We start from the raw sequence: 27723 nt of genomic DNA on the forward strand, positions 1-27723 counted from the left end.
CATAACGGGGGATCAAAAGCATCGTCGCGTCTATATCCTCTCGCTCACCCTCGTGCCATACCGGCAGGCGCACACGTATACACGAGAGCTCACGTTTTCCTCCGTTCTCTCACTTAGCCTCTCCCGCGCGGGCACCCTATCGCGCACCAGAACGTTCTTCTCTCCCTTGCTCTCGATCTCACCCTCTTACCGAGATACGATTTTTCCCTCTCCGCACCCACTACATCGGACGTCTGTAACCTCGCTTCGGAGAACCCACCCACCACTTTTATCTCTCTCTCGCTCTCTCCCGGTCGCACACAGACTCGAAGCTCTGCTCTGGTCTGCCCCGCATCCACGGTATATTGCACACAGACACGTGAACAACGCAACTACCCTTCCCGCCGGAGTCTCTCTCGCGCATACTTCGTACACACTCCTCTCTGTGCTTTCGCTACTGTCATACCGCTTCTTCCTGCTACAGCCGTTGCCGCTTCGAGCCCACACAAAAACCTACCACCACCACCACCACCACCACCACCACCACTATCACGACGATCAGAAGCCACCCCTTTGCCTTTACCGCTCCACGTCTATCCATCTCGCTCCCTAGCTCGCTTCTCTTAACCCACCGTCATTACTGTTTGTCGTAGTCATTGCCGTTTCCTCGTGCTCGTCGTACACAACGACCGCACTGTATTTATATCCACCACGGACTACTCGCTTGTGTTGTTAAAAACGCGTTTGTATTGGTGCGCGAGCAGCCAGCCAGCCATCGGCAATCCCCGCGTGCTAGTTCACTCCCTCCAACCTCGAACGCTCTCGTTTACCGGCACTCCATCCGTGTGACCTGCGGTTTCTCCGGCATATCTTTCGCTCTCTCTCTCTCTCTCTCCCTCTTGTTCTCTCCTGCTTGCTCTCACACCGCTGATCTCTCTCGATCTTCCTTCTTCGTGCGTCTTCTCAACCCCCTTAGTTTCACTAGTATAACGGCGGTGATCCGCAGACCATCACGAGGACCACGCGCTTAATACTGAAATATCGTTCGGCCTGGTAAACGTCATCGGCGTCGTTTGGTACACAATTTTGTGGCATCCTCGCTAAAACTCGACCTTCTTTTTCTCTCGTTTCGCTGTCTCCCTCAGTTTTCCTCGTTCCCTCTAATTTTCTTTTCTTGCATATTTCTTCGTCACTCTCTTGCATACTCCCAAATTTCGTAGCCGACAAATGCGAACCACGCGTCATTGAACGCCGATCTACTCTAGCCACATTTACCGTCCGTTCGTACAATTGACGCGCAGTTCCTCAGTGCCACTACCGCGAGTTCACACCGACGAACAGTGATTATTCGTGCAAAGTGACTTCCCCGAGTTTCTCTGTCACACGTAATACGAAAAATAACGAAAAAGCTTGAAGGCGAGAGAAACCAAGCGGCGTGCAACTTTTCATGTGACGCGTGAATCGTGATCGTTCGTCGGGTCTCACTGACGTTCCGGTAAACAAATATATGTCCTAGTGAAACCCAGAGAATATTCATTATCGCAGAAAATATAAATTTCAATCAACCACGATAAATATATTTAAAAAACCGTCGAACTAAAACGTGAATGTGCCTTTCGCGGAGTGTCATGATATTCGAAGCAAACGAAAAATTTGGAAAGATTAATTAGTTCGAATAAAAGAAGCCGACATGCTCGTGATAATTATAAAATGAGCATGAAAAAAAAAATCACAATCATTGCAAAGAAGAAAAGCGTGCTGGAAAAGAGTACAAAAAGAAAATCGGTCGCAGTGCGGGTGGAAAGTGGCTCGAGATTAATTGCAGTGAATGGACCAATCGAGCCAACGAAGGTGGAGTAAGGAGAGGCTTGAAAAGGAGATACAGATCTGTTCGTATTCACATTTACGAGAAATGTATGCGTGCGTGTGTGTGACACCACCAAGTGAACGTAATTGTCGGGCGTTTGGTAGACTCGCGCAGAACACACCGATTGGAGTCACAACGCTGTGTTAATCTTGTGCTCGAGTAGAGAGGGATGAAGAGGGTTACGGAAGCTTGAAGGGAGGGAAAGAAGTGAGTCGCACACACACGCGCACACGTACGAATACCCGTGCACCCAAAGGCTGCACGTCAAAGAAGAGGGGAAACAAGTGAGAGAGGTCCAGAGGCAAAAGGGGTAGGGATTTGGCTTTCTCATTCCCACACCCTCTCAAAAACCCTCAAACCCCTCTTTGTTCCCTTCTGCATACACCAGGTACACGTCACAACGATATAGGCACTGTTATACTGAGGTGGAAAGCAAAGAGGGGGTGTAAAGTCATCATCGTCGTCGTCGTCGTCGTCGTCGTCGTCTCGGTATTATTTCTCCCCTTCTCTTTCTTGCTTTCCCTCGCTCTTGGTCTCTCACTCTCTCTCACTTATATTGCTCGTGCGAGGGGTGGCTTGTGAGGGGGTGACCGCCTCAAGTGTCTTGTCTCCTATCATCCTCTTGTTCCAAGTATCGCTTACGAATGAACCGCGATCGAGCGATCGTCGACGCTCGTCGCCAATCGACCAGCAACAACAGCAACAACGTCATCGCGACGGCAAAGAGAAGACTCTATCAAACACGTACGACGAGGACGGCTCGGCCGAGAGGAGGAACGCGTTGAAGATGCACCATCGACGGACGTTTTTTCACGTTGTGCCTCTTCGAACTTTGCCACCTCAAGCATCGCGAATTATAAATAAATTCATGAATTATTGAAAAAAAAAAAAAATATATATATATACAAAAGTATAAGAGGAAGAAAGCTTTTTTAATGGTCCATCGAAAAGGGTGAACGAGCACATGGAAAATGCCAACTTCCGTGCCCAGTTTTTTCGTGATTACGCTATCGGAAATTCTTCCTAACGTAAGATAAATTGAAAATTGTTTCAAAAGAACGTGAAAATTTGTGACAACAATCGACTGCGTTGAACGAAATGAACGAAAAAAAATCATCGCGACGGCGAGAATATTAACATGACGAGTAACGTGGATGTTTCTCGAGTCACGGAAACGGTAGCGAGTGTGTGTAATTTAGTCAATTCTTCTGTATCGTCAATGTTCCAGGCTTTATTATTATTAATATGATTGAATTGTGATTAAGATTATTCTGGTAATAATACAAAGTGAGTGATAAGAAAGCGCGGTTAAAAGGCTAGTGAAGACTCGCTTCGAAGAAATTTACGGAGTTCTCGTCACACGCGCGAGCCCCCTCAGGTGCTGATTCAACGGTTTTTTTAAGTGACTTATCGGTGGTGTGTAGATGAAAACTGGCCGAAGGAAAAGACCTCGGTCGAGCTGATTGGTGCAAAGAAAAACGTGGAGCTACGCAGTGTCGTGGTCTCCGAAAAACAGGCCGAGAAGGCTAAAGAAGTGGCCGAAGAGGACATGTCGGCCGAGACCGAGATCGAGGTTTCTGTGGTCTCGGAGGAAGACCTCGATCTCGAGGCGTCCAGAAGCACTTCTACACCGACCGACATGTTGCTACAAGAGAAAAGCACCCGCGGTGCTTGCGGTCTTGGAAATTCCTTCAGTTTTGACGTCGGCAAAGCCGCCATGAGGCCAGCTTGTAACGCCCAATACACCTCTTTTAGCATAGAAAGTATACTCGGCCATCCGGAATCGCCCACAGCTGACGCCACGTCCGCAATCTCGATCGAGAGACAATCCTCCGACCATGAACGTTCGTCGCCACCTTTGATCGCCGCACCGAGCTCTCACAGAATTATTTTGTCCTGTGACTCATCGCCGTCGGACACTCTACTTTCACCATCTTCTCACAGACCTAACGCTAACAATGGAACGAGAAATTCGACTACGAACAATCACCATTCGCACGACAACTCGAGAACGACGAATGCGTCGGCCGGTATCGCCACCAGCGCGACCAGTCCGGCCAGCTACACTTCTGGTGATCCTGCTAATCCGTTAATGGGTCATCAGGCCTCTACGGATTTGGCTATGCTCTCAAGGTAAATCAATCAATCGCCGAAACCATTCGAGCACATAGCACGATTATATTTTTTAAAGAAACATTGCATTTTCAGGGGTCCTTTCGACTACTGAACCGAGTCTTTTCTTTTATCAAACAATATTTCAAATCTCGAAATCATTGTAGAAGAATCATCATTATTTAATGCGTTAGATCTTCTTGTTTATCGACTATTATACAAAAATATTGTTAGTCTTAATCATCATGATTCGTAGAGAGAGAAAAAAGTTTTCAACAAATTTGAGATACTTGGTTGGATAAATAATATTAGATCGAGATATTCGTTTGATTGGCAAATGGTTTTACTTTAACAAATAGTATAATTGATCCACTTACTTCTATTTTTTCATTGCTTCACCGGAATATTCATTCGAACCATGCTCTTCAAGTGGATTAAAAGGTGGCGTCGGAATAGTGAAAAATAGATGAATGACTCGAGGTTTAATTGAATCGGTCAATGACGTTTCATTCGCCAACGACGAAATATTTTTTTGCCTGTTTTCTTGTTCTTGTTGGCATTTTTTTCGGCGTGGAATATTTCGTTTCTGTTATAAAATCCGAAAATGCGGAATCTCAGAAAATTTCTTTAAACTTTGTAGTGCCATGAAATATTTGGCCTCTGATTCTAAAAATTACCAGCATTCATTGCTTACTGTCCTCGCACCAATATCGATCACAAATGCCGGAACAAACGCAAATTCATCGCTTTTCATCGAGCCAAAACAAATCGAAAGGGAAACAATAGAAAAGCCTGAGAATGCGCACGGTCGAGTATAGCACGAGAATCGTTATCCGATAACACCGAACAAAGCAATTCGATTTTATGGAAAATTGAGTCATTGTGAAATAAAATAGTGCGCGATAAACAAAATCCTCGTTTCCATAAATGTTCCCAAGAATGAAGCAATAACCAAGAAGAAGACTACTGACGTCAATTTTTTTTAGTTCGCACCAGATCCTGAGGTTTGTGAAGAAAACGATAACTTTCAATTCCCTGTCAAAATCCCTTCAAAGAGGTCCACCAAAAGCGACTAGTCCTCAGTAAAGTAGCTTCCAAAACGAGGGGATAATTATTAGGAAGCAGAGGGTGGGAAGAGAAAAGGAAAGAAAATGAGTGAGAGAGAGAGAGAGAGAGAGAGAGAGAGAGAGAGAGAGAGAGAGAGAGAGAGAGAGAGAGAGAGAGAGAGAGAGAGAGAGAGAGAGAGAGAGAGAGAGAGAGAGAGTGAGAAAGATAAAAGATAAGATGCGATATTTGCTAATGGTGTTCTCCAATTTCACTCGCAAATGAGGGTTCCATTAAAAGCGATTCTCTTGCCTCTATATCGTCAAGGTTTAAGGTTTATTATACGCGTTATTTACAGGATGAATCTTACGCCCTGAAGTCTACGCGAATTGATATCGTGTATACCGATAGTTACGAAGGAAAGGAGACCCTTGGTTACGATTTTGATTAGCTGTGCTAGTTTTTTTATGTCATATACAAAATGTCAGTATAACTATACTTTTTTATATCTCTCTCCCGTAGCTTGTATACATACATTGAAGATATATAAATTCAGTGTACTTTGTACTCTCGTGACCCGAGCATCCAGTCTTTAAAAGTCTCGCAAAAGCGCGGTGCGAGCCGATGGTACCGACGTGCCGGGCATTCAACGATATCCCCGCACACTCGAGACCCTCAAAAGCGTAATAGTTGAATGAGAGACCTCTCTTTCAAAACGTGAAGCGACCCGACGCTCTCGCGTTGCTTATGCACCGTACAATAATATATACTTATACATCTTTTTGTATCCTTCTCTTTCTCTGGTACCAAATTACGACGAACCCGGCTGACGCATTATAACGCGCAGTGTGGCAAAGCAAGAGTGAGCTCGTGCTATCCGGAGTAAAAAAAAAAGAGAAGAGAAGAAAAGAAAAAAGAAAAATGGTCTGATCCCTCTCCCCAACAACGTTCTTTCCTTTCACCCTTCGCAGAGAGTGGTACATACAAAAAGCTAAGGAGAGAGGCATCAGGCAGCACTCATCGGAAGAGCTTGAGGGGGTCGCTTTATATTGTATATAAATATACAAGAGAGTGCGAATCTCGTAAACTAATTAGCCAGGAATCGTTATAACTATTATGATATTCATTGTCAGACAATTCTTACAATGTTAATTCTCTACCCCCCTTAACTCGGGCGAATAACGTCGCTCTCCTTTTTCTACAGTTTTTAAACCGATTGTCTGGGGCTTGCGAAGGAACGAAATACGAAGAAGAAAGATCAGAGTATGAAACAATCTAAGGGGTAAAAGACAACAAATGATTCCAAGCTTAAATAAGTATCTATGTAATTATCCCTCAAGGGAATGAAAAAAGTTTTCGCTCCTCGCTGCGTCAACAGAAATATAATAAACAAAATTTCTGTTAAGAAGTTGAACCGCCTGCGGTTGAATAAAGAAAGAGGAACATTATCTCCCGACATAATAGCCCAATCACTTTGGAGGGTAGCCCTCTCTCTCTTCCCCGTTCCTCTTTATCTCGCTCTTATTCCCCGCCGCTCTTCTCGTTTGATGCTCCATTCTGCGCGTAGCCCCATCTTGCACCCGCTTTTCCGTTTCTCATCGTTTGCCTTGCCGCACACTGCTTATCGAAACAGAATGCTTCAACTATATAATATCGGGTTTCATCTCTGTTGAATATCCAGCTCGATCAGCCTTTCTCGACGCGATTCTCCAGCGAGAGGGAAAAACAGAGAAATTTCTTCAAACGAGCTATCTCCAGTTCGACGCCAATCAAATGAAAACTTTATCCCTTAGGCAATACACTCGTATAAATAGAATTTTGAAACAAAAATTCTCCGCATTAAAGTTCAGGGGGTTTTTTTCAGTTTTTGTCATTCCGCTAAAACTTATTTGGCAAATTTATAAAAATTCTTCCTCCCCTCGTGAAACAACAGCAAAATTATAAACCGCAAGTTCCCCAAATTAGTGCGCCCCCGCACGTACTTCGATTATGAATATTTGAAGGAGCATAAGGCGGCGTGCAGCACGAATAAATGCAGCCATTTTGACGCGGCAGATCGACACTGGATATCCGCATCTGCGAGGACAATCCCGAAATATTTCCCTCGGTACCACAGGGGGTTATAATATTTGAGGGAAGCAGATACAGCGGGGGAGTAAATCGGAACAGGTCGCGTGCGGTAAGGATTATATTATGTCGGGATGGACCAAACTTTGCAGGGCCTCCAGAAGTGATGGAAAGAGAGAGAGAGAGAGAGAGAACGCGCACGGATACAGAGGGAGAAACGAGTTGGAGGGGTTGCGGACGCGGTAATGGGTCTATTAGGCTGTCTCATTTAATAACAACCCGAGTAACAACCACCCTCTTACGTTACTTACGTTACTTAACGTGTGCGCTATAATGCCAAGAACGAGGGGGACCAAGGCGAATGAAAGAAAAGGGAAGATAGCTGCGAGATGGAGCATCAAGGGATAAAACTTTGGGGGATGTATGAAGAGCAAGAGTGAGAGAAAGTTTGCCGGAGCTATCGGATGTATTTATACCGGTAGGGACCCGTAACGCACCCTCGCACTGTAACATCACCAGCTACGCCTGTAAATCGATGACTCAAGCTCATAAGGGCGTATCATGATGGCCGCCCCTTAACACGTCAAGCTCCTACGCAGTGTGCGTCAACTTCGTATGTTTCCTCGTTCACTCGGCCCCGAAGAGGGGCTCCGTGGATCGAACATCGCCGTCTGTGCTCTCCCCCCGCGTGTCTCGGGGGCTCGAGATGATTTTATCAGATTTGAGCTCACCCCCTCATCGCAACATGACAGAAGTGTGCATATAGCTCAAAACACAGGGCGCGCATACGTCCATGAGAATATGTTCGCGTACCAAGTGTATTATAACTGTGGAGAAGAGCGAGACGCGCGAAAGTGATGCCAATGCGGACATAAGAACTACCCTCGTCTCCCTAAACGCCGCCGCGATGATTATATGGGTGACGCTCCGATAACTCGGATTGCTTGTTTTCCACACGTTTACCATTTGATTAAGTTGCCCCACCAGACCGCGCGAGGTCTTCTTTTACCCCTGATTTATCTGCGATGCGCGTCGTTACATGGTCCGTGTGATCTCTGATTGCATCATTTTAGGAGACGCACGCGTTCGTGGGAATGCGCCCTTAAAATGCATTCTATGAGCGTCACACTCGAAATATTCATGATCCGAATATCGCATAAAATATCGAGAATACCGAAATTTTTCAGTATTTTCTGGGTCGACATCTCGGAATCGCGAGACCACCATCAATTAACTAATGGCTCTTGATTGTTGTTTCTCGCTATCAGAAACTATCAGTCACACTCGAGTATACTCGAGTGTCTACCCGAGTGAAAACTGGCGCGAAAATCCCAAAGACGCCGTTTCGCTGCTGCTGCCAGCAGAGGAAAACCCCGAAGAATAGGGGAATTCGTCCTTTGATTTTCCCGTTTCGAGGGTGGATTGCTCGCAAAACTTTCATCCCTTATTCCTGCGTGGGTGTGCTGCTACCACCGCCACTGTTGGACGGGCCGTCCCTTTTGTTGCCCGGCGCCGGCCACTCTCGGTCGGAGGGTTTGGACGTAAAAAAAATGAAAGAAAGCAAGAGGAAGAAAGCGTTTTCGTTCGGAGCCAGGCGCGTTGCCTCTGAATAGTGACAACGACGACTATGGGAACAATAATTCGACAAAGAACGATGATCAATGCGCGGTGAAGTCGCTCGGTTGAACGGTGCGATCATCGATTTCTCATCGAATCATTAGGAATCGGATAATTATTTTACAAAATTGTGCTGCACAATTTTTAGTTCTCCTTTCGATCGATCAGCGTCTTAGATTTCTTAATATGTAAAACTACTTTTCTGAGCTACGTTAATATCCTCGATTTCCGCAAATTCTAACTTATTTACACAAAACGGAACTTAAAACAGTACCAATTAGGAGGACTTTTCATTATGGATAACGCACCTTCGATGAGTTACTCCGTACGTATATAAAGGTTAAGGAGGCTAAATATTTCCCCAGAGGAACACCTCGTAGAGGGGACAAGGAGAAGAGAATTTCCGCCTGGAACAAGCACGTAGATGAGTTTCGGATCCTTTGTAGAGCCGAGTATCTTCGGCATCGCCTTCTAGCATCAATCTGGCCATTTGCTTAGGTCCAAGTATAGAGTACATATACGTGTAAAACGTGCACATAGATCGGAGCGAGGCCTTACCTCGCACGAGAATGGCAAGGAAGTAAAGCGCAAGTTTCCGAACCCGATTTATTATTTAATCGCTCGAAGCACTTAGAGATTGCCGAGTCGAGTGCTTTCCGTGGCCTCTTCTTTCCCCTATCGACGAAACTGGATATATAAAGATACACGCTCGTCGAGCCTTTAAGGGCCCTTGTTGAGCCTCGACATCTACTCCATCCTCCTTCTGCTCTGATGCATATACATTTTCGTAACGAGTTCATGAAATCTTTACTCCAAAATGATGAATTCTTAACGCCGGCATGCACTAGTAGGCTGGGCCGTATCGCATTTTTTTAATCGATTATATGCCCCTTAAATGCTGGCATCGCGGGATCGCTCGACACGCGGATTTTTGCGTCGCATGCGACCAAACCTGACAAGGTGATTTGCTTGAGTTGACAACAATTCAAAAATTCCATTCCCCAGGTTACTGCTGGCGGAAGAGAAACAGCGATTTATGTGAAGAATTCCCATTCAGTAGTCAGGAACAGTTTATAATAATTGCTGTGTTTCATTGGCGCTGTGCTAAGCTCGAGGCATATCAATTGACTCTTCGCTGTAGATTTTATTGACTTGAATACATGCAGATATTTCGGTATCATCGAATGTTAAGAAACCAAAGCATTCCAATCCATTTGACCAAAACTATTGAGATTAAAATCACGAGCTTCATCTGTCGATTAAAATCATTTCGCCCGTATTCGAAGAAACAGTCATTGGTTCTCTGTAAACTATTAAATTTTTCATGATAAATAGAGACATTTATTCATCATTTGTGCCCATTGCATGACAGTTACTGATATGAAAGTTCATCATTTTTCCTGCCATCAAAAAGTTCCACTCTTCAGTTGTAAGATTGATCAAACTTTTAACGAACGTCTGATGATTACTTTTAATTAAATAACTATTCACAAACAAATGATATAATCAGGATAATTACTCGATTAAAACTCTCTGTATGGCAAAGTTGCATTATCCGTTTGCTTCTCGTTGCATATTCAGTCACTTTCATCAACTTTCATCAACGATAACCGATCGGATATCGATGAGATAATGTTTTTCAACCCCATGATGTGACGATTCGGGAAATATGTATGCGAAAAAACTAATGGATTGTCAAAAAAACTTCGATGTAAAAGCAAAACAAACTGGTCATTTTCATTCTCGCGTTGTGCCATCGTATTTGAAATTATTTGCCGGAAATTTGAATCTCAAAATGAGAACTCGGTTCACTAAGCTAAGACAACTATAGTCTCGATTGATAACTCGAAAGTTGGCAATATTTGTGTGAAAAATCAGTCAGTACGAAGAGCAAACGCTTTGGGAATATGAAATGAAAAAATGGGGCGTGTGGATGGCCCTCGAAATGACTTCCCGAAATGTTTTCAGCCACAAATTGTTCCACTTCATGTGAAATACTCTACACATATAAGTGCCCAAGGTAAAGATGCACTCAAGCGTGTCAGAGAGGCGAGATTTTCTCGACGTTGACGTACGGCACACCGACACTTGAAAGTCCTTGAGAGCATCCCCATTCGGTACCTTTCTTAATCCCTACACAGAGACTTATAAAAATGTGTGTGTGTGTGTGTGGAGTTTGCTCTGACTGTGTTAGCGGTCAATCGGCATCTCTTAGCTCGTTCGCTCGTGCCACTGTGGAAAAGTGCTATGGCAAAAGAGCTTGGAGTCTTGAGCGCACTCAATCCTTGAAGGACCACTTCTCGTGCTCGAGAGAGTGAAAACAGGACACGCCCGGAGTAACTCGAGAGCCAATCAGAATTACGAGGGTACAAATAATCGGCTTATTTCAATGCTCTAAGTGAAATAGATTTATTTATCTCAGCTTTAAAGTACAACAAAGCTTGGTCCGATTCGATACATTTGTAGCCATTTGAGGAATTTTCTTTCATCATCAATTGCATAATTTAAATATCCATCAATCTTATTCCGCTAAATCAAGTCTCGATTTCAATGAATCCACAATTATAGCTGATTGCACATTTTTGCTGTACGGTACGAATGAAAAAGATCAAACGAAAACGTAATTGCATTGACGTTGAAGAAAAATATTTATGTGACATGAAAACGCTTATGATCTTTCCTTCTAAATTCGTTCTGAAAACAAAAGTATCCGATTTCATTTCTAGCAGCTTTTTTTATCAGAATTTCTGAGTTTTTTCTTCCTTCGGTGTGCGACAAAGCATTAGTCACCACATAATTCCTACCTCGGAATGCAAAGTTACGTCGAGGCTAAAATGTGTACACGTGTAACGTAATTTTCTTTCATCCGTTGACGGTATGGATCTCGACGGGTATAATCCCGCGAGAATCTCGGATAAAGAGCGGACTAGCCACAGACAGATTATCGACGTATTACCAGCTACTAGGATTCACGTCCGAGGCCGCGAATGCTCTCAAAGAGGGTCATTAGCGGCGAACCGAAAGCCTTTTCGTTTATAAAGAAAGGGAAAGAAGAGAGAGAGAGAGAGAGACAGTGAAAGAGATGGAAGCAACCTCAGAAATTCCCTGCGTTGACCATAGTTACAAACCACACAACTGGACCATGGTTACGAAGCTTTCCCGGCATAAACATGCAATCGTTATTCAAGTAACTGCGCATCTACCAATGTGGGAATTAATGGCCGCTGTTACTTCGATCAAACGTGAATAGGAGCTGGAACAGTGCACTTGGCAGACTCGACAAATACGGTAGTGCAACCGGCCTGTATATTAGACGCGTATTCGCGCATATACCTTTGGCCATTTGTCATTTGATGGTGATGGTTTTCCGGAGCGAATGGTCGACGGGAGTGATATCCTATTGATGCCAGCAAAGCGAGGATTAAACAGAGAAAGATATTCAACCATTAAGCTACGACGATAAGCTCGCGTACGCAGGGAGAGCGAACAAGATGGAGAACTGTGAAGGAGAGACGTGAAGCACGCGCTACAAGGGACATTCTCCGGCCAATTCGAGAGATAGCCAACGGACTCAGGCTTCTCGTTAATTAGAGGAGAATAGAAAGTGTAGCGACAGAAGGAGATAGAAACGGATGAGAGAAAGCGATGAATGATTCGTTAATTAGAGTGCGGCAGATCGCCCGTTGGATTTTCCATCACCCAGCCTTACACGTATGCGCGGCTGTTATGTCGTCTGTCCTCGTGATTATATTGATCTATGTATGCATGCATGTACCACATGGAAGAGATCATCTCCATATGACGAACGAGACTCAAAAAAGAGGGCACGATAAAGTCGATTGTGCACAATTGCTCTTTCGTGGATAACGTCAACGCTAGTTACGGCGACGATGAGCATTCAATGTGCTAAGTATATATTCGTTTGATGATAGTCAATGGAAAAGGAACATCTGCTTAAGAGGCAAAAATACAAGGCTTATTTTGGCGATGGAAAATATTCAAATTACATTTTACAGATTGAGGAGTTTGCTCGTGTGTGCCTTTCCGGGAAACATCAAATCCACGTGGGTCCAGTTTAAGAGTGACTTGCCTAAAATTAAAAAAAATATCTGTCTAAAAAGTTGTTATCACGGTACATTCTTTACGGGGAAAACGAGATGGCGAAAATTAACGTTAATTACCGCTCACCTGAAATCGAAGCCCATTTTGAAAGCTTGGATTATTTGACAGTTCGAAGGGTCCATTTTCGTGAAAACAACAATCAAATATATCGAAGAAATTCGAATTTATTTTTATGGACATTTTGACGTTGCTCTATTCTGTTTCAAAAGACCCAAAACCGCCTATAGTTTCTACTTATAATGACGATTTTCACCTTTGAATTCTCTCTGTGCGCAATTGCTTTTCAAATCATTGAATTTTTCCAAAGTCTGTTATACGTTCTCGCTTCATATGGTCGAACCATGAAATACGGTGAATTTAGACGTTCCAAGATATTTCGTTGCCCCCGGTCGTCTGCCGTCGGCGCATGGAAGCGCCGGGCAGCGGAGTCGTTTGCTCGTACTACTGAGATCTTCAACAGCAAAACACGACAGCAGTTCAGTCTCCACGAAACATTTTTATTTACACTGCAAAAAAGCACTTAATTTTATCAATTTAGAATGTTTTTTTAACGTCCAACTAGCAATTGATCGAAAAAAATCGTTGAACGCGTGACGAGCTGTAAACCAAATTTGTCTTTTCACGAAAAGCATGTTTTCGAATAAATCACTACCAGGCACAGCTAATTACATGAATTGTATGTAAACCCGTGGAAACAATGCTCCTACTAAAACTCATAAAATTTTGTGCCGAAAACAGCGAATGGATTTCACTTAAAAACAAGCCTAAGTTCAGAATACACCAGCTGTTAAAAATTTTCGAATTGACGATTCTTCAACACTTGTAATAAAGTCATACAGATGACGTAACGCAGTTGATGTCTGCATCAATCAAAATTATTCACGCTCCTATATCATCAATTTCATTTTCAAATAAACATCGCGAAAGCCCCAATAAAAATCAACAAGCATTCTTATATAAGTCATCGAATTGTGAAGAGTGAAACTGTTTCTGGTCGGGTATCGTGTTAATTGGTGTCATGCTACACAAACCTCGCACATGAGCATAGAAAGGTTTCTTCAGACTCTAATTCGCGATTGATTCATCGTGTTCGCGAGCACAAAAGCGAATGACGCCAGTTCTAGGCTCATGAAGACCACATGGACACGAATTAGTCGTGTCCTCTGCGGTAGCTCGCCATCATTCGTTGCTGTTGATATAAATCCTCGCTTGGCTCGTGTGCATATGTGCATGATATGCTTGTGGACGAATAACTGTGGGGAAGGGAGAAACTAACCGTTGAGAATTTACTCGACGCACTTTCGTAGCTAATAATTCATTGTTGGGTCATCCTAATGACACTTTATAGGTGAGCAGTGGTCTCCATTTGAACTCTCGCTGACTTGCTTGGAAACTCTCGGCTCTATTTCTACTATCCATAACAACAACACCATCGATCGATGCCTCTGTCGAAAAGACGTGTAATGCTGATAATTGCATTCGTGCAGTGGTGGAAAAGCCTGTCCGTCTGTTATTTGTGTGCTCGATATTTGGGGTCGGGTTCAATATGTCAAAATACCAAATTGTAGAACGCGGTCGATATTTCGAAATTTTGAATGTTTTCATATCAGATTGGAGAAAAATAAGTAATTCGAAATTCTTATTCCCGATGGACTATTTAGCAGATTACGTGTTTAACCGGATGTTCCTTCTTTGAATTCGTATTTACTCGAAAATATGTATTTCGATGTTAGTTTTCATTTCGAGTGCAATTTTAACAGAGCATGCGAATGTCGAAAGTTCATATTTTCGAATTCAAAATGAAGATAAGTTGTTTTATGGACAGACGCCAGAACATAGAGACGTAAAAAATCGAAAGTGAATTATTTGAGTCTATAAAACTTAGATATGCGGAATAGCGATGGCTCGAAAAGGCGAAAGCCAAAATGGTGATGTTTGAAATTAAAGATAACCAGTTTGAGTAAGTGAGTGAGCGAGATGCGTGTACTATGAGCTCCGCTCCATTTTCTTTATTTCGATCGGTCGACTTTCTAACTTTTCGCCATTTTGACCGTTCGACTTTTTGGTGTTTCAGTATTTCAACCTCAGTGTCTTTCATTGTTATATTTTCAAAATTGTAAATATTCACAGTATCGTTGATTGTGGTATTTATGAATGGAAAGAGTGATAGTCGAATTTTCGGAAAAACAATATTTCAGTTGTCGTTTTATGAGCGATTGTTACATTCTATTTTTGATGTAAACGTGCTGCTAACCTTGAAGTTTCTACTTTATTTATTTTCGACATTCAAAGCTCTAGTCGAATTTATCCGTCTCCATATTATCATTCCAAGTTTATAAACTCGAGATTTTAGCTGTTCGAAATTTGACAGTCATTCTAACATTTTATCCCCACCCGATATTTGTTTGAACAAAAATGAGAAAAGGAGAATACGAAAAAGGGAGGAGGGAAAGCTTGACACACACGTTTGTTAAAGCCGTGCTTCACGCGAACGCGATTTATATGGTTCGCATGATGACTGCGAATTTACGCCCCAACCTCCCTTGTTTCAAATATCCGCATGCACACACGCGCGTATGCGCACACGCGTATGCTTCGAAAAAGGAATATTTTCATGAAAATTCCTATATCCCTCGTCCATGACATCGTTTCGCAATAGCTTCGATCTTTTACGCTTTATCATCGGTGGTAATAATGAAGATGAATAATAAAATTTAATCGGGGGATAAAATATGGTTTAGGTGTGCCGGTGGTACATGTGCCACTGTACAATTAAACGATCGATCAAAAGTGTCGGGTTTTATATCGTTTGTTGTGGATCGTATCGCTTCAATGACAGTTTTTAGCGGTCGATCTGCGAGCAGCCTCTCAACTGCGATATCTAGCTCAACACGCGAAAAACGCTTTCACACACCGCGTCCGAATACGAGATGCGCTATGCGTGAAGGGAAAATTATATCAATTAATTACGTCTGTGCCACTGTTCTCAGGTATCTACAATTGTCTCGTCGTGAATGCAAGATCCAAATGTCAAATGCGGGAGGTTTTCATTGAGCGTTTATTATCCGTGGCTTGAATGGTGCTGAAAATTTTCCTAACTTGCATGGGAGATGATAAATTGCGTGGCCATGGGAAAGTGGTTCTAGCTTTTTCCGTTTTTTCGTTCGATTTTATGAGTTTTTTGCTTAAAGGAAGATTTTTCACGGCCAAAAATGCTTAATTGAAAGCGACGTTGTCGAAGTGAGACTCACAATTTAATGTTGGAACCGGTGAAATTTTTTTAATATCAATAATATCATCGCGATATGCAGTAAATATCGATAAGCAGTGAACTACACGATTAACGATAAACATAATTTTGCGTAACGGAAATACGAGATAAATGCTATTAATTTACAACTCGGTACATATGCGAGTGGGGAAAAATAATCTTCGTTAATAACGTAATTAGTGCAATTATCATAAACAATTGAAATGGACTCGACAGAGATGAATAAATGTTTCTTAACGACGAACTTAATAGGTAAAACCGAAAATGCTGAAAATTATATTTTTAGCCGTTGAAATTGCCGAAATAACTGATAAATATAATCGGCTATGTAGAGCCCATTTGCTCTCCTTAGAGAATCCACACAAAGAGGGTTAAGTAGGATTAAGAAGAGCGAGTGGCGATGATCGGTTTTAAAACTTGCCAAATGCATCCGGAAATCTAAGAAGAAACATAATACCCGTAATGAGAGTAAACGTGTCGTATTCGGTGTGCTGCCAAAGTGTGTGTTCAAACGAACTATTGTTATTATGTATTCGGATAAAGATCTGCTCGTTTTAGTCGGTATTTATCGGGATCACCTCACGATCTCTTCTCGAGAGCTCTCTTTATTTTCCTCTTTTGTGCAAACGTCGAGCACAAGAACGATTAGGGAAAACACTTAAGGCAAAATGGCGAATATCTATACCTGTATATATAAGTCTATACAAACCGAGGCGCGGATAGAGAGAGAGAGAGCGATCGAGGTAGAGCAAGTGGAATCGCAACGCTCGTGTGTTCTACCGTTTGCCCGCGTTTTGAAGAAGATGAGAGCGAGCGAACGAAAAAGCGATGCGATGATCAGCGGAGCGTATAGGCACGCGCGAAATTCTGAGCTCGGAAAAGCCTTTATTCCTGTCTAGATATACATTCTATGCCACAAACATTCTCCATGTTATCTTGCATTCCTAAAACCCACATAGAGAGACTAAAACCCAGGCTCCTTCTCTCACTTGTCTTCGTGCGCATATTTCGTGGGATTTTAAATAAACGAGAGAAGGAGAAAATGAGCGAGCGAGATGTACCCGAAATATAGCGGAGTGCCACTGAAAATCGATCGACCGTTTCGTCAGCTGAGAGGCTTAAAAAAAGAAAAAACAAAAAACACACCTACAACGGAGCAGCCCTACAACCGCTCTCTCGTGGTGTACTTCGATCGGTCTCGTCTGCAATCCGTGAACCGGGCACCCCCCGAGCCAAAATGCGAGCCTACTCCGAACATGATACAGAAAGACCCAAATTTCTGGTCAGTGCACGAAAAGGTGGAAACTATCAGCATGAAAATTGTAACTGAAAAAGAGAAAAAGCTACTAAAATTGCTTGCAGGTAGAAAAATTTGAAAGAACGAAGAAAAAAAATGCGATTGAAAAAGTGTTAAAATGGGATAAAGCAGCGAGATTCTTCGCGTGTGGGTATGCGACCAAGGTGATGGATCAGTCGGGAATTAGGCTGACAAAAGGAGCTCAAACACCCTCCATCTTTCTCACTCTATCGCTCCCGTTCACTTTCCGGATACTTCGAGTTGTTTGTTGTGTTTGTTATACCTGCTTTTCTCCTCTCTCCCTCTGTCGCTCTTATTCTCCCTCGCCTTCGCCTTCGTTTCTTACAGCATCCTGCGAGAGATCCATCTCCGGAGGCTCTTGGGATGCTTACAAACAGACGCTTGTCAGATTTCCTTTATCTTACACGAAGCATCTGCAGCAAGAGCAGTTCCCTCCCCGTTCATGACGATCGCTTTTCGTGAAGCCACATTGTCGTGTTATAAGACGATCCCTTTTCGCACAAACTCAAATAGTTCTAAACAATAGTTCGAAATATATGGATTCACGGTTGTCAGCATGGTTCCAAGCAAAATTCGTTTCGCTTAAAAACACAAGATTTTTCAAACTTTTTTCGAAGGAATCTTGTCGCGGCAGCGACTCGAGACAAATTCATTTGCGAAATAGAATTTGCTCCAATATTTTTTATCGAAGAGACCGCGGATTGCCATCTCTGTTATCGAAAACTTTTGGTTCTGTTCTCAGTTAAAAAAAAAAAACAGTCAATTTATGGATAATAGTGGTTCGAGTGAAGAACTTCAAAAGTTTCTAACTTTTTGATTAATGTGCTGACAATATTTTGAATTTCAAGTTTTTATAGAAGAACAAATCACTTCTTTAGTCTTGCAAGTTTATATTCCATTGGAAGATAGTGTCCATTTCCCCGTAAAACGTAACTTCACTTCGATCGATACTTGTTCAAAGAAAAATTGCTTCTTAAATTTGAATTTATCGAATAATTAATGTTCGAAAACGATCACAACTTTTCCTTGTCATCGAGGATAATTTCGTCGTCGATTAGCTGCAGGAGCCAATACCACGGTGGAGTATTATGTCCATCACAGAATGTGGTTTTTTCAAGAATTTAGAGATACACTGAACCATTGTTTTCTCTAAATTTATTCGTCCCTATTTATCCAAAGAAAAAAGGTTTTCCCGCTCTGAATTTCGGGGACCGTAATGGCTGGTGGAAAACCCGTGTTTTCAACCGTGACTCTTCCATGAGATTGACGTCGGAGCGAAGTCTACGAAAAGGCTTTTTACCGCTAAACCTATTTTTTATAGTACCAAATTTGGGGCTTCCATCTCACAGGAAATGATTCATCCGTGCTCCATTTTCATTGGAGTAAAATTTTCGGATATCGGCAGCAGAACGAGGGCGTTCGTCCCTCCGCAGTGTCTGTCGCCGGAAAACCGCATTAAGCGAGCAGACTAAGAATCTTTGCAAAGCTCTGAGATTGTGGGTAAGGAAGGAGACAAAAATTAGTGAAAGCGGAAGAGTGTTCGTCGAAAAGGCACACTCCGTGTTGGAATAGCGTATCCAAAGTGAACGCGAAGACGAGGAGAGCGCGTGCTAGTATGGCGAAAAAACGGGGGATTTTTTGTGGCTTCACGAAGCCTCTACGTACGTACCAAGTAGTACATTTACGATGTTATACCGTTCCATACGACCAGAGGGAGAATCGAAATACACACACTCCCTTCTATAGTATCCGTCTGGTCAACTCGCACGATAAATATACGCTCTACCTACTTACCTAATACTTACATTTTCAACTTCAACACTACTGAACAGCTCTTCCGTAATACTCATTTGATTGACGTCCCAAACGATCCTAGTGATATCTCGATGTTCCTTTCACAATCGCCGGTTGACACTTTCTATCGACGACTTCTTGCTAAAGATCGGCAACTTCTGGCCTTTGACGATTCGATTAAGGGCTTATATACACTTGTGATGGGGGAAAAAAATCGAAAATTTGTTTATTTCTTATTCTTCAAGTACAATGTCTCAAGAATATTCTCACCAAATTTTATAAAGATCGGAGCATTAGCGATTCGTATAGCTGTGGGTATTTCAACCGACCGCCCGGTGCGCGCGGTTGTCTAATACTTGAATCTTTAAACGCGATTATCTGAGAATCGTCTTTTTTTAAAAATACCTTTGCGGTGGACACTACTAAAAAACTATTAAACCGATCCATAATAAACGTATATTGATTATAATAATAACTATAGGGCTTGAACGAAGGATTTCATATTTTGTTGGGAAAAAAAATTGTAACAAAAAATCGAAAATTTAGCACCTCAAAAAATGAATTTTTTGTTAACACTGTCGCCATTTTTTTTAAATCAAAATTTTTACAAATCCTTCCTCCAGGCCTAAGCTATTATTATAATAAATAAGTATTATGAATTTGGTATGGATCGGATTAATAGTTTTTTAGTTATCATGTCCACCGTAACTGATGCTCAAAAAAGGTGCTACTGGAATGCAGCTGGAATTTCGCCATTTTGAAATTTTTACAAGTACATGAACATATGTACTGATAAACGGTGTTCATAGTTTTTTAATAAACATTTATTTTCTTGTCAAAAAAAAATCAAGAAAATTACATTTTTTCGCCCGCTGCAAGAGTATATAAAGCCTTAACTATTGTCCCCAACTATGAAATTTGTGGATCATTTTTCAACTGATGATTGATTCGATACTTCGAGGTATTTTGAAAATTGTGTGAGAAGCTGCTCTTCGGTATTGCGTCCTTCATAAATAGTTTGAGCAATATAGAGACTTCGATGAACAACCAGCATTGAAGGGATTCAAAGTTCAAAAAAAAACATTTGAAATGCAAATGAGTGCGATGCAAAAGGAAAAAAATGAAGATATCCAAGAATATTCCACAGTAAATAGATGACGTTTTCTCCAATCGCCTGTTAGGTTTCAATTGAGCTTGTCCTGGAAGAACAGTGAGCTAAAATTCCAACAACTGTTTGTCTCAATATTGGGAAAATAGATCGAGGTTGATAGGTGGACACTCTAAATAAATTGACCTTCCCCAAAGGAAATCTTTCAATTCCAATTTTCCTATCAATTTATATTCCTCGAAAAAGGAGCTTTTGAATGGCATCGAAATCATTGCGTCGCCGAGAATAGCTCCTGGGAATTTGGTCAGTTGGTTTTAGAGCTACAACCATGAGAAATCGTTCACCACAGAAGCTTTAAACCGCGATCTGGATGACAGTACGATTTTCAGAATCGGGAACTTTTATGTACATACTATCCGGACTCGTACATATACGGTATATGGATACACACGTAGATATCGTTTCGTAACGAAACCAGAGAATTGTCCGGATGTCGATAGGTTGAATAGCGTGCTTGTCGAACGTCGGCTCTTACTGGGATCCGATGCGATAGCGATATAGCGTCCATTGGTGGTCGCACGAGTGAACGCTTTCGTAGATAATAGCCGCTCTATGGCCAGGTCAACGACGATACGCGACCACGTATACTTCAGACCGAGGTTCGATCGATCAAATATCCCCTTTTCTCTATCTCGCTCTCTTCTTTTCCTTGCCTATCGAATTCTCTTCCTGTCTTTTCCACAAATATGCAAAAATGCCACAAAACGCGAAGTACGCAGCATGTTGCCGTTGAAATCAATTCCAATAACTAGCAGATCAATGTCTAACCTAGGACCAAATGAAGCACTTTTGGAACCGGAAGCAATGAGACTCAGTCCAACTGGTCGTTTTGGAACTTATTTGAAATCCAGGCAACCCGTTTTCCAGGTCACGTAATGAATGCGTGACGTATTTGTGCAATAACTTTGATAGTAATTAGTCGGATGCTTTCTCACTCAATACTTAAAAGCATGGATCAGTCGGTATATCGCAGCCGTAAGTGCGAGAGAGATAGCTGAAAATTTCGAAATCGAAATTCTTTGACACAGTTTGACCGATTAAAAAAAGACTCTGTCAGCCCATTTTTGCCATCGCCCTGCGTAGGCTGACAGAGCTTTTTTTAATCGGTCAAACTGTGTCAAAGAATTTCGATTTCGAAAATTCCAAGTGAAATTATCACACAAAGATTTTCATATAAGAGACCCCATTTGAATGATCCGTTTTCATCAAGAGTTTTCAGTTTGTTCAATTTTTATTTCGGGAGCTACAGAAAAATGTGGGTTTGGCAACATCGATAAATCCCAAATAAAATGAGAGTGAATGTATCGAACATTTGAAAACTCCTGGAGCGAGGTTTAGCACGAAAGCAACCGTTAATTGGTCGATAATGAAATATTCTAATTTCTGCTTTTTAGGTTGGGTCTCATTCCCTCGTTCATAACGAGCCAATATCCAGTCGGTCTGAACGTCGGCGGGGTATTCTTGCCAGCGTCGCTTCAGCATCAGCTTCATCAGTTACAGCATCAGCATCACTCGAGATTGGCAGCTGCGGCTGCGAGTTCGGCACTTAGCAACGCGAGCCAATCAGAGATCGCGGAAGTCGAAGCCGCAGCGATAAGGGGTGTATTGCCGGGAAACGGGGGTTGGCCGTTCCTTTGGAGGCCTTCGCATGGCCTTCAAGGACTTGATCATCCACCGGCATCGAGTGATTTGATAAACTCTCTGAACCGGGTCAGTCCAGCCTCAGCGTCGATTCCTCCTCGAGGTGAGTTTATGCTTAATTGAAAAGGTCCCTTTGAGTTTAAGGGCATTTCCGAAATGATTAAAGTTTACGAAACGCGGAGATGTCACGCTACAGATTACTCGAGACAATTATAAATTGATTCAACGGTAATTGACGCCACCTCCCTCTGCCCCGCTTTCCATTTTAAGCCCCACCTGACTACATCACGAAGCATATGGCGCAAGAGCCAATTTGGTCACGTCAAATCGCTTTGACTCACCTTTTCCTCCTCATATCTCTCTTTTTTCTTGTTCCATTTTTGTTTTATGTTACTCGTATCGTTCAATCGTTCGCAGCGAAATTAACTTTCGTGTAAATAAAGATAAGATCGCTCGTTAAGCTTGCGACTGTTCACGTGTTCCTAACCATCGAGCCACACCCTGAGAAGATGAAACAACTCTTGAGGACAGTATCGCGTGCCGTATATTGCATTACAAAAATGACCAACCTTGCCTTCAAAAAAATGCTTCTTTTCCTGCTTTTAGTGAACTTGAGGTTGCTAGATTTTTCTAGATTTCATGAACAATCGAGCGCTTGAGCATCGATCAGAGTGATCAGGGCAGTTACCGGGTCCTTCTGTCGAATCCGCATTTCTTTTTTTATCCTTACATTATTCTCGATGAAACGAAAGGTACTCAAGTATTCGTAAAGGATTACGAGTTTTCAGACGAAACAAGATCGTCCGCATCTACGAAATATCGAAAAACACTGCTCACGATGGATCTCCATTTCCGTAAGCACGATCCCAACATGAGTCACGATTGAAAATTCAAAAGCTTTCACAATTCCGGCAGAAAAATCAAAGGCTTCGGGCAGAACAGGGTATTCATTAGGGGACAAGAGCTTTTGGTTTTCCGTCTGATTCTGTGCTTTTCCCCGGACTCTTCCATACGTGTGCCCTCTTGTTAGAGGCTTCGCTGAAAAGAGGGTGCGATTTAAATTTTCAAGGGATATTTTGGAGGAGGATTTAGAGCTGTGCATAGGGGGAAGTGGCTTTGAGTCGCGAAGTCTGGACCAACAGTTAGTCGGCACGTGCTGACGAGAAAAGGCATCGCCAATCGAGTCGAGCAGAATTTACGAGACTAAAAGTTACACAAAATCCAAAGTTAGGGAATAAAACTACGAGAAGAGCGGAGAGAAAGATCGTGGTAAAAACCGAAAAACCGATAAACGCAAGACTTTAAATGATGTTCATTGCATAAGGAATACGTTTCAAGTTAGCGATCTTTATTTGAATTTCTTTCATTTACTTGTGAAATGCCAATTGGGCGTGGAAAAATTGCAAAATAAAAAACAAACGAGCCCACAATAAAATTAACGTGAAAAGTCGTGAAATTGCCTCATTTGAAAATAGTTTTCCTTAGCACACGAAGTAAACCTTGACAATGATAACTCCTTGTGTTTCTTCTTTCTCCCTGAAAGTATACGCAAAATGAAAAAAATTCTTGGAGGAACATTTTTCGATACGTGGTGTCGACGTTAGGCGATTGTAAACGTTTAAATACGCGAAATAAATATTTTTAAACCAATCCGAGTATTTCTTTCATTATGTATTGTTGCATAGAAAATTATTGAGGGAAGTTAAAAGGGGCTGAGGTCATGGTCGAGCGAAATGGCGCGGACTGGCTCGAATGTATTTTAGCAAGCTTCCAGAGTACTGTCGAGAGTGCTTTTAAAATTTGTCTTCGACTGCTTTATGCATTCGATTCACCGCAATATTCGCTGGAGAGTGAAAATCATGACGTCATAAAAATTCACATTTATCCCCGTCTTCAATAGAATCACGAGCGTGTGTATTTGAGCACGAAGTATGTGTAGTAAATATTTCAAGCAAAAGCAGAGTAGTAACAGCACCACTGCAGATTTCTATCGTTGATTCCAATATATTCAACAAGTTTTGCAGTAAATAATTCAATGTTTATTCGCATAAGCAGAAGTCATGTGCTGAATTATTGTCGAGAAGCAAGCAGACGTTGGTTTTCGCACAACATGCTTTATAAAATCTACCAAACAAGAACTTTGTGGTCCAATTGTTTCTGCTCCACAGCTCAATAAGGATTTGTAAAATAATTTGGAATTCGAACATTTTATATTATTCAGGAATCCCGAACATTCGAGTATTGAATCCTCAACTGTTCCCACAGTCAAAACTTATCCTGGAAGTTGGCTTCAAAGTTAATGAGGAGATATCATCTCATGCTTAATCGAATTATAAAATCGTTGAAGACTTTTGGAACGATATATTTTTCACTTTCTTCCTAATGCCTTACGTGCTGTTGATGCGTGTATAAGTGAACTGCGTGCAAGAGCGAGAGGTTCGATAAGATAGGGAGTGTACGCAGCATGTACGACTATACATTGGTACGGCTTCCATGGCTTCCGCCACGACAAACCAACGTCGATCGCCTTACCCGTCGATCGTTTTGCTCCTGCCACCTTGTGCCTAAGTACTTGCCCTATTCCGTCTCACGGGGCGTTATTTCCTCTTTCCTCAAACAATAAAATTATCACTATTCCATGTTCTATTTGTAAATCTCTCCGGGAGTTGTGAAACGTTTGTTCTTTTGGTTATTCGGTGGTATTCTTAGAAGCGTTGCTCCGAAAATCCCTAGCCGATGCTTGCTCGACACCGATTCGGGATGGAAGAAGCGAATCCACCTGATTTTCTTTGGTAAACTCGTACAACGAAGTTACAAACTGCGACAAAAAATTCAGCAGACAACCGTCCTCTTTGCGCCTCTACTCAAAAACAACGCTGCTCCAAACAGCCCTACTCTCAAATTTGCAAAATCAATACAATACAATATATGTCTCCTCTTTTATAATTAATAATCTGTCTCATCCGCCTAGACACGTTGAAGAGTAGAGACGTTATTCGTGCATTAAATAAAAATAAAAATCTTAAGAGTGGAAATTTTATCGAGTAGATTTATAAGAGTCGAGTCATGTTGGAGCGAGTCGAAAATTCTACTCTCAGTAAATCCATTCAACAACAGTTCTCCTCTAAATACATGTTTAAAGAGCCGAGTTTTGTTATCGAGTAGAGCTGTGATGAGGACAGTTATACATAGCTGTTAGTTAAGGATATTTGGTACAGGCGATGCAATGTTGCCATGCTAAACCATGCTAAAAACCTAAAAAAATTCAAAACGATCAGAATTTTATAAAATTTGGTGAACATATTCTTTAGTGCCAAATTTGACAATACAAATTTTTAAAGATTTTTCTTCTGTACAGTTATCGAGTAATTGATCACTAAAGTTCACGTATATAAGCATAGCCTTTCCATATATAAATAGGTATACATTCCGGGCATAAGAAATCTGCTTTAATGCGTAATTACTCGACAACTAAGCAGAAGAAAATTTTGAAAAAAATTGTGTTTTCGCACTTGATGTTGAAGAACATTATCACCAAATTTGATCAATTTCTAATTATTTAGACGTTTGTACCGTACATCCTTAACAACTCTATCGGTAGCCATTCTCGATAACGCAACTGCCCTCCTTAATAACTGCGGATCTACGTAGAGAACGTTCATCCTCCTTAAGATATCTACTCCGGTGTGATATTCAATTCCCAATATTTCTACTCATGATGATATTTCAGAACATATCTCATCATGAGTAGAGATATTGAAGATTATGGATTATGGATTGAAGACATGAGTGGGCGCCGAGATGTTATGAATTTCGGAGTAAAGATTTTAGGAGCAGAATTTTTTTCGAGTAGAGGCGAGAAGAGAATGGTTGTTATTCTGTCAAAAATTCAAGTTTCATTGGTTAATTGAAAAAACGTCTGTGAGTTATGAGCAGAATATAAAAGTTCTTAGGACAGCATCGACAAGTTAGCTTATTTATAAAAACTTCAAGATTTCGTTGATAATTGAGAAAAATGTTTTGGATTTGGATTGCTTGCAGAGGACATTGACGACGATAATCGTTCCGACGCCCGTTTGCATCACCGTGGTGGAAGGAGTCCGAGCGGCGACGGTCACGATGACCTCGGGGATGTTGACGACGGGGGAGAGGGGAGCGACGTGGAGGATTCGGGTGGCGGTGGCGGTAGCGGAGGCGGTGGCCACCACAATTCTTCGTCGGGGAATGGATCAGGCGGTCAGGGGATCCAAGTTGGTGGGGACGCTTGCGATTCCGGGAAGATAAAGAGGAAGAAGAAAACGCGTACGGTGTTTTCGCGGTCGCAAGTTTTTCAGTTAGAAAGTACGTTCGATCGTAAGCGTTATTTATCGTCGTCGGAGCGCGCAGGGCTCGCGGCGTCCCTCGGCCTCACAGAGACGCAGGTGAAGATATGGTTTCAAAATCGTCGTAACAAGTGGAAGCGGCAAGTAGCCGCTGAGCTAGAAGCCGCCAATATGGCGCACGCGACCCAAAGACTCGTTAGAATTCCTGTGCTGTATCACGACGCGACGGTCGGGAATTCGGTGGTATCGGGACCCTCGGGCAACGGCATTGGCGGCTCGGTCGCCTCGAGCGTGGCCCCGTCCTCCGTCAGTGGTGGAATGCCGCACAGCGTTGGTGTCGGTACTTCCGGTTGCGGCGTCCCGACCGGTGGACCGGCGATATTTTACTCGCACCATCAGCACCAGCATCATCACCATCCATCCCACGTGCAAGCCCACAGTATGTTGACCCACCAGGTGCATCCGCAACCCCCGCCCCCTCCGCCTCCACCGCCGAATCCTCAGCCACCCCCGCAATCGTCCCAATAACCCCGTAGACTGTCTTGTGAGCGTCCAAATGGAACTTGGCACGAGATTCGATACCAAAACTTCGAGCTACGCCCGAGCGAATCCGAGCTCGATTTATCCAACGCGGTGAACAGTGTCGAAAGTGTAAATGAGCATCGCCAACGATTCTATCCCCGACCCGATCGGTCGGAGAGCCTCAGACATGGATTTCATACTCCGGATGAACGAGACAAAATTCTCAATTCGAGAATCAACGAGCACACGGAACTTGAACAAAACAAGTCTGATCGCGGCGTCCAAACGCTCGGGAAGAATGGCGATCTTCAATGTGCCCACCCAGACTCCTTTCCAGCCTCGTTCACCACATCCGAGGGAACGATTCATCCTACAAACACGATGATTAATTGTAAGAGACCGATTGTCCTCGTCGTTAATATCGACGAATAAATGGATGATTGCCTACGTGTCAATATTAAGAGAAATAATAAGAAAATAAGAAATTGCGTCACTATACATCACGCGAGTCGTTGATTTTCATTTATCACATACTACTCACTACTCCTGCTCTGAAAGATAAAACTCGTCGGGTCTGCTCCGAATTTCATTATTCGTTCCCTGAAAACAATTCTTTCCAGCTTCAGTTTTGAAATCACGATATTTACGATCGAATTTTGTGCTCCAAGCATTATTTCTTCAATTCTTTATTAATCTGTAACTACAAATTTTCGTATGGATCATTTAGTTTCTTAATTGGGTTCGTATAAAAGGAAAAAAAATATTCAAAAATAGCGAATTCTATGGAAGAATTGTTCACAATGATAAAAAACGTCAAATACAACTTTTTGGTTCCTATCCTAAAAATATTATCACTCTGCCTACGTGATCGCCGAAAGG

At 42.3% G+C, this 27723-nt stretch overlaps 1 protein-coding gene across 1 annotated transcript; it reads left to right on the forward strand.

Moving 5' to 3' along the window:
• The first annotated feature begins 443 nt into the window (after window positions 1–443).
• Hmx (H6-like-homeobox) lies at window positions 444–27342 on the forward strand. The gene is made up of 3 exons (XM_043411958.1): window positions 444–3979; window positions 21754–22103; window positions 26042–27342. Exons 1-3 carry the CDS (start codon window positions 3396–3398, stop codon window positions 26848–26850), a joined length of 1743 nt encoding a protein of 580 aa, XP_043267893.1. The 5' UTR covers window positions 444–3395; the 3' UTR covers window positions 26851–27342.
• Window positions 27343–27723: the final 381 nt, after the last annotated feature.

The sequence above is a fragment of the Venturia canescens genome, chromosome 2, assembly GCF_019457755.1.
Source record: "Venturia canescens isolate UGA chromosome 2, ASM1945775v1, whole genome shotgun sequence".
NCBI classification, from domain to species: domain Eukaryota; kingdom Metazoa; phylum Arthropoda; class Insecta; order Hymenoptera; family Ichneumonidae; genus Venturia; species Venturia canescens.

Bases quoted from the DNA above. Each gene is read 5' to 3' on its own strand.
- Hmx (XM_043411958.1), top strand. From the start codon at position 3,396: ATGTCGGCCGAGACCGAGATCGAGGTTTCTGTGGTCTCGGAGGAAGAC. The intron at 3,980-21,753 runs GTAAATCAATCA...TCTGCTTTTTAG, and splicing joins GATTTGGCTATGCTCTCAAG to GTTGGGTCTCATTCCCTCGT. The intron at 22,104-26,041 runs GTGAGTTTATGC...GATTGCTTGCAG, and splicing joins AGCGTCGATTCCTCCTCGAG to AGGACATTGACGACGATAAT.